At 33.7% G+C, this 8,061-nt stretch overlaps 1 protein-coding gene across 1 annotated transcript; it reads left to right on the top strand.

Annotated features, from left to right (window-relative positions):
• The first annotated feature begins 872 nt into the window (after positions 1-872).
• On the top strand, positions 873-1,893 carry LOC114397929 (oleosin 5-like). The gene has a single exon (XM_028359998.1). It carries the CDS (start codon positions 970-972, stop codon positions 1,537-1,539), a length of 570 nt encoding a protein of 189 aa, XP_028215799.1. The 5' UTR covers positions 873-969; the 3' UTR covers positions 1,540-1,893.
• The last annotated feature ends 6,168 nt before the right edge of the window (positions 1,894-8,061 follow it).

Raw genomic sequence — 8,061 nt, 5'->3', positions numbered from 1 at the left:
TTTCTCTCTTAAATATTTATTATAATTTCCAATAAATTCAACCAACAACAAAGAGTATCATTAAAAAAGTGTGTTAGTAACATTTATCTTTTAACAATAATCATTAATTATATAAAAAATTATAAAAATAGTATACGGACACCTTAATTATATCAATAGTCATTTAACATCTCATTTTTCTTTTAATCATATCATATCTCCTATTTTATTGTATATTATTAATTTTTCTTTTACTTCTTTCTCTTTTAATAGATTAATAACATACTAATTAACAAGATTGCATGTATTTAAGAAAAAGGACAAGTTTCTCACAACTAAGATCGGAATATTTGCTAGCAAGTATCCTCATTTAATTAATGTGTTCATATACAATAGTTTTAAAAGAAGGATAATGATATTTCGATATATAGCATTTTTGACACTTTTTAGTTGTCTTTTTTCATATAAGTTTTCATTTATTTTTATATTTTTCTTTTAGTGACATTAAATATTTATTATATCTACTACTTTTCTTTATTATTATTTTTGTCCCTTTGCATACAGACTAATATATATAGGTGTCCTAGAACATTTTTCCTTAAAAGAAAGAGAGAGAGAAGTAAGAAACGAAAAAACAGAAAAGTCATAGAAAGTCCACAAAACAATATTCAAAAGATTACTAGTTTACACTCACCAACATATATATTTCCTCAATATATTTATATTTATGTAAGCATCGTTATACGTTATATATGCATGTAACCAAGGTAAAGTTGAAACATGTTGCTCATGCAAACCCCCAACTCAGTATATATTACATGCACGTGTCAACACCCCGCAACTCCACATTTCTATAAACACACAATACCAAGTACCACCTCTTCAACCCCACACGTATGCACCCATCGAATACCAATACTAATATCTTCCATCACTTAATAAATCGAAAGAAAAAAAGAGCTTCTTCTTCTTCTTCTCTGCATCATCACAATGGCTGAAGTACGTTCACAACAACCCCAGCATGTTCAAGTCCACGCAAGCACAACACACACACCACAACAATACCGTTATTACCAAGGTGGCGCCAAAACACAACACCATGGCGGCGAAGGTGGCGGCGTTATGAGCCTCTTCCCGGAGATATCCCTCACGGGCTCCCAACTCCTCGCCCTCCTCGCCGGCGTCCCCCTCGGCGGCATGTTGCTACTCCTCTCCGGGGTCTCGCTCATCGCCAGCCTTGTGGGGCTGGCGGTGGCGACGCCGCTCTTCATTTTCTTCAGCCCGGTGCTGGTGCCCGCCGCCTTCGTCATAGGGATGGCGGTGACCGCGGTGCTGGCGGCGGGCGCGTGCGGGCTGGTGGGGCTGGTGTCGTTCTCGTGGCTGGTGAACTGTCTCCGGCAGATGCCACGGGGGACGACGACGAAGACGACGATGATGCGGCCGGAGCAGGCAAAGCGGCACGTGGCGGACATGGAAGAGTACGTGGGGAAGAAGACGAAGGATGTTGGGCAAGACATTCAGACAAGGGCACATGCACAGGGAACAACCGGGATGGTATAGTGCATTCAGTTATCATCAGACAAGAAAATGGTTTCAGTTTGTGTTTATGTCTATGACTTGTGAGATAAACGTACTAGTATCTATGTGTTTTGAATTATGGAGAGTTTCATTTTGTGTTCCATGCACGGTTTTAAAATTGCATGCGGTTAGCTAAAACAAATCTTTGTGATTGCTAAAATGTGACTGATGCAATCATGGGATTGCCATTGCGGTTGCAGATCTCAGTTTAAAACCATGTTTTCATGTTGTGTCATCACTTCCTCTGGATCTGCTCATTTACATGAGTTGTTGAATATTCCATCATGTGTAATCAGTAATAATATTAATAATGCATGCATTTTTCTTTCGGTTTAATTAATTAATCTCTTTAATTATTGTTTAGATGTCTCTCTAGCTTATCTCCCTCGTGGATCGACCAAGTCTCAAACAATAAAACAATGATGCAACATAAGCATAAGGATTGTTTAATAAGACACTATGCAGATTTGACATTAATTGACTTCGATTTGATAATTAATTTTTTTTATTGTGATTATTAATTAACTAATGTTCCCCATTTCTGAATGAGGTAGAGGGAGTTTTGAGTATTGCGATATATGTAGCATGCACTATCCACAATGTTTGATGGTAGAGTTGATTCCACGGATAGATTAATATCAAATCTACAAATCCAGCAACTATAAGTAGGAGTGCGTGTGTAAAAGATTCTGTGTGATCTAATTTCCACATCTGGGACATATATAAAGGATCAAATGCTCATATATACACCTAAGAAAATGATTTATAATACCTGCGTAAGAAGTTGATCTATTATATATACTTAAATGATATATAAAAATAATAAATAAATAGTTGATCATTTTTAATACAATAAAAAAATAATGTAGCATAAGCATAAAGATTATTATATTACTTTTAAAATTTTATAATAAAACATTTTTATATATAAAGTATTTTTTTTACCCATATATTACACTAAAACACAATTTTTTTAGTAGTGAAAGTTGGAGATATAATAATAATAAATTTAGTAAATTATATCTCATTTATTAGTTTTGTACTGATTATATTGTTGAAAAATTCTTCTATCTATTACCTATTTAGTTTATCAGTTATTAATCTTTTGACGATATAAATATATATTTTTTTATCATGCAAGAAAGATAAATTTCAATATACGATATTAGTAATAACCACATTAATATTTTTTTAAAAATACTATTAATCTGGCATGAAATTAAACATACAATACAACATTGTACATTGTATATTGAGTTACCAACTCAAATTTATAGATTTGAAATAATTTCATTATTTGTATCCTTGTTATTTGTAAGTCAAATGTTGTCCCATTGATTGATGGGAGTTCCAAACTATTAGAATGCAACCTCTTGTCAGTAAAAAATGCTTAGACTTTATGTGCCTATGCAAGGAACCAAGGGTATTATATTCACTTTTTCTATAAGCTTCCCTCACCACTGAAGGTTCACTCTCCATGTATTCATGGCCACAAACTGATTGACTTTTTCCGTATGATATACTATTAGGATCATAGTGAGGCTTGAATAAAAAAAGTTTAAGTATAAAGATAACATTTATAATGTCATATAATCTCACCTCATCTCACCTCATTGATAAACTTGCAATTGTAATATTAATCCTTCAATTTCCAATTTTTATTGAGTCATTTTCATATTTTTATAGTGTTCATTCTACAATGTTCCTCTCATGGTTGAATTCCTTTCCTCTCATGGTTGAATTCCTTTGGTAAGTCATTATCAATTAATGTTCAAAACAATACCATTTAATTGAACTCATTACATATGAGTTTCTAATCAATATGATTGAATATTTTTCAAAAAATGAACAATAAAATGAATACATTTTAATATATATATATATATATATATATATATATATATATATATATATATATATATATATATATACTAACAACTCAATTTGCAATCAACATGATTGATTCATATTGTTGTATTATTTAACCTATTTAAAAAAATTTCTTTGTATACAACATCAGAAGCCATGGTGGCTTGATTTTCATTGTCGGTTATCCACTTTTTACAACATATTATTGATCTATTTGATGCAGAATTTAATGACGTTGAAGACGAAACTAAATATAAGAGATGTGTCGCGGTGATTTTTGGATATCAAGCTATTGATTAGCATTGACTCGCATTTTTAAGATCACCACCGATCTTTTATTTTTCCGAAGAAAAGGGAGAAAGCTCGAAAAACCCTATTTTTGAGAGATCAAAGGTCCGGGGGTTGGTTACGCAAAGGGAAGGTACTAGCACCCTAAACGTCTATAGTACTCTATAGGAACCTCTTGCTTATTTTATCTTTATGCTAAATTAATTATTTGTTTGGAAATAAATGCTCAAGTGTGGAAAGATTAAAGAGGTGGGTTCAAAAGAAAGGAGAAGAAAAAAGTTTTTGTTTATTTTTATTTGATTTGGGAAGACAAAGTCTTTTGCCTACATACCCGAATGGGATCAAAATCATGTAGTTCGGGGTAGAAAGTCAAGTGATTGGTTTTGATTGATTTTAAAGTTCGAAAAAAGAAGAGTTTAGGCAAGGTAAGAGGCCGAAAAGGCATAGAAGAAAAAGAAGTGAGTTCGATTGATTTTAAATTAGAAAAAATGTTTTGATTGATTAAAGATTGATTAAAGATTTGATTAAGAAAGAAAGAAAAGATTGACCCTTTTTTTTGAAATTTTGATTATGGAAAGTTTTTGTTTTTTTTTGTTTTTTTTTTTTTTTTTTTTTTTTTTTTTTTTTTTTAATTATGCGGAGATAAGTCTAAACGCGCCGGATCCCTTAAAATGACGTTGGATCAAGTGAGGGTCCCTTTTCCTCGGATACGGTTCAAATCACATGATCGTCCTCGGCGGAAAACATAAAAATAAATGTGAGTGTCGGTGCAGATTCTCATTTTTTTTTTTTTTTTTTTTTTACATTGGACCTAGATACATTCTAATTGGCAATAATAAATAAAAATTGCAAATGCATTAAAATAAATATGCTGGAAGAAATAATAAAAATGCATGAAATACAAAACAATAAATACATATGGTGCATAAAATAAATAAAGAAAATGAAATGCAAGACATAAAAATAAATATAATGCTGGAAATAAATAAAAAAAAATGAAAATAAAAATGCAAGACATAAAATAAACATGATGCTAAAAAATAAAAAATGCAAGACATAAAGTAAATATGATGCATAGAATAAAAAATAAACAAAATAAAATAATAATAAAAAAAAAAAAAAAAAAAAAAAGCAAGACATAAAATAAGTATGATGCTGAAAATAAAATAAAACGAAAATAAAAATGCAATACAGAAAATAAATATGATGCTAAAAAGAATGCGAGACATAAAAATAAAATGCAAGGCAAAAATAAATAGGGTACATAAAATAAAGAAAATATAAGTGCAAGACAAAAATAAATATGTGGCTGGAAAATAAAATGCAAGACAAACAATTAAACATGATGCTGGAAAATAAATAAAGAAAATAAAAATGCAAGGCATAAAATTAAATATGATGCGTAAAAATAAAAATGCAAGACATAAAATAAATATGGTGCGTAAAAAAAAAGAAAAGAAAAGGGTGCAGTAAGGAAAAAAGGGGGGTGAGAGTAGGAATCGGAAAAGAAGAAAAAGAAAAAAGAAAAAAAATGGGCCAGAGGTGAGTCCAGCGGGCCAAAAAAGGAGAACCGGACCGGTTTGGTCCAAGGAAAAAAAAAACCGAACCGGTCCGGCCTCTATATAAGGGCTCGGGGCCGGTTTTTTTCCCATTTTTAAAAAGCTTTTCTCTCTCTTCTCTTTTCTCTCTTCCCTTTTTCTCTCTTTTCTCTCTAGCACACACCGCCGGAAGTTGTTTACCGGCGCAGTGGCTGGCCGGCCATGGGTGGCGGCGCCGCCGCGTCGGAAACAGAGTCTCCTCCTTTTTTTAAAAAAACTACATGTTTTGAATTCCTTTTTTCTCCTAGTTCTCAAATCCACCGTTATTTTTTGAAAACCAACACTGATAAAGCCTAGATCTAGCCTTGAATCTTAGAAAAAAAGGTGAACTACCTTTGTCCTTATGTTATCGTTTAAGCTTCAGAGTGAAAACGGTTACAGCTTGGGTTGTGGGTGTGGGTGTTTGACGCAGTGCTTGTGGTTGTGTGGGTGTGGGTGTTTGACGCGGTGCTTGTGGTTGTGTGGGTGTTTGGTGTGGGCTTGGCCGCTAGTGGTGGTTGGTGTAGGCTTTAGGCCGCATGAGTGAGTGGGTTACTGTGTTTGCAGGGATTTCTGTTCTAATGTTTTGATTTTATGAGCAAGATGATTTTGGTTTTTTTTTGTTTTTGTTGGTGGTTCACGGAGGAGGAGGGTGTTGCTGAGTGGTGGCTGGTGGTGGCTAGTGGTTCACGGAGGGGGAGGGTGGTGTTGAGCGGTGGCTAGGCCGATGGTTAGTGGTGGCTTGGCTGTTGGTATTCCGACTGTTCGTATTCACCTCTGCCTTCTCTCTCTCTGACATGCACAGTAATTAATGCAGCATTTAAAGGACATAATTAGGGTAAAAAAACGAAGAGCCCCTCTGGGCCTGGACCGAAAAAACCGAAAAGGAAAAAGAAAAAAGGAAAGGAAAAGGAAAAAGAAAGAAAAAAACAAAAAACAAAAAAAAAAAAAATAAAAAAAAATAAAACAGCAAAATAAAAATAAAATAAAATAAAATAAAAAAATAAAATAATAATAATAATAAAAAAAAAAAAAAAAAAACGAAAAGAAGATACTAATAAAGATATCAATAAAAAACGGAAATAATAAAAAACACTTAATAAAAGGAAAAGAAAAGAAGAAAATAATAGCTAAAAATAAAAATAATAATAATAAAAAAAGGTACATAAATAAATAATAATAATAAAAAAAAGGGGCGTCTTCCAAACAAAAATGAGGTATTTTAAAATACCTCCCTGCCGAAATTTCATCTGAAATGATGGAAATTTCCGGCTTAAAAGACGAGAAAAAGAAATAAAAACGGGTCAAAAATGGGGTATGACAGATGCCCCTATTTAAGTCTCTTCGTTACGGAGATTTAAAAGTGAAACTTTTAAAGCGACGGGTCGAAGAGATTTAAATACAGAGTACACCATTTTTGACCAATTTCAACTACAAAATGCTATGAATGCACTGTTATGCACGTAATGTTGCGAATGCTTGCGATGCAAGTATGAATGCAAGACGAGGTAAATGGCTCGACTGGGAATAACAAAACCAAATGGTACCCGATTCTGTTAAAAAAAAGGGTCCGACTGGGGATCACATGGTTTTGCTGGGGATAAATGTCAGCTGTTCGGGTTATTGCCGAACTAGTCACTGACGACAAAGGGACAAAGATAAATGTCAGATGTTCGGGTTATTGCCGAACTAGCCAACTGACCAGAATTGAAGATAAATGTTAACTGTTCGGGTTATTGCCGAACTAGCCAATCTGACAAAAAACAAAGATAAATATCAACTGTCCGGGTTATTGCCGAACTAGCCAATCTGACAAAAAACAAAGATAAATATCAACTGTCCGGGTTATTGCCGAACTAGCCAACTGATAAGGGACAAAGATAAATATCAACGGTCCGGGTTATTGCCGAACTGATCAACTGACAAGAAACAAAGATAAATGTCAACTGTTCAGGTTATTGCTGAACTAATCAACTGACAAGAAACAAAGATAAATGTCAACTGTTCAGGTTATTGCTGAACTGATCAACTGACAAGAAACAAAGATAAATGTCAACTGTTCAGGTTATTGCTGAACTAGTCAACTGACGAGAAACAAAGATAAATGTCAACTGTTCAGGTTATTGCTGAACTAATCAACTGACAAGAAACAAAGATAAATGTCAACTGTTCAGGTTATTGCCGAACTAGCCAACTGATGACATGAAATAGAGGCAAATGATGCACAAGCTGTTCATTAAAGAAATTGCCACTTGGCGGAGAGAGGGTGACACCTTTGGATCAGACCCATTGGGGATGACACTCGGGGAAATAGAAGGTTACAAATTATTCATGATTGATTGAAATGAAAAGGTAAATGAAGCAAGACTCATGATGGTTAATGCAGCCATGTACGCATGATATTGTCTTTATTGTGTATGCATGAATGTGTATATGTATGAATGCCTGAATGACGACACGACTTGTATGACTGTATGGAGGATTGACTTGTATGATTGTGTGAATGATAGATTTGGTGGAACAAGATTGGACAGGTAAGATTGGAAGTGACCCGACGTCGCATCACAAACACTCGGCAATCTTCAATGGGGATGATGCCACTAGGGTATATCAAAATAGCGACGGGGTAAAGTCCGCAGCAACTGATGGGGAATAAACATTTCTTGGGGAGAACGTGCCAATCCGAAAAACATGGTAGAAGAGCTGGTGCTTCTGTGGTCATGCTTATTATTATTATTATTATTATTATTATTATTTTTTTTTATTTTTT

The sequence above is a fragment of the Glycine soja genome, chromosome 19 (assembly GCF_004193775.1).
Source record: "Glycine soja cultivar W05 chromosome 19, ASM419377v2, whole genome shotgun sequence".
NCBI lineage: Eukaryota > Viridiplantae > Streptophyta > Magnoliopsida > Fabales > Fabaceae > Glycine > Glycine soja.
Note: the sequence above shows the minus strand (reverse complement) of the source record. Positions and strands in the feature narration are given on the sequence as shown.

Excerpts from the sequence above, each read along its gene's own strand:
- LOC114397929 (XM_028359998.1), top strand. The coding sequence starts at position 970 with ATGGCTGAAGTACGTTCACAACAACCCCAGCATGTTCAAGTCCACGCA.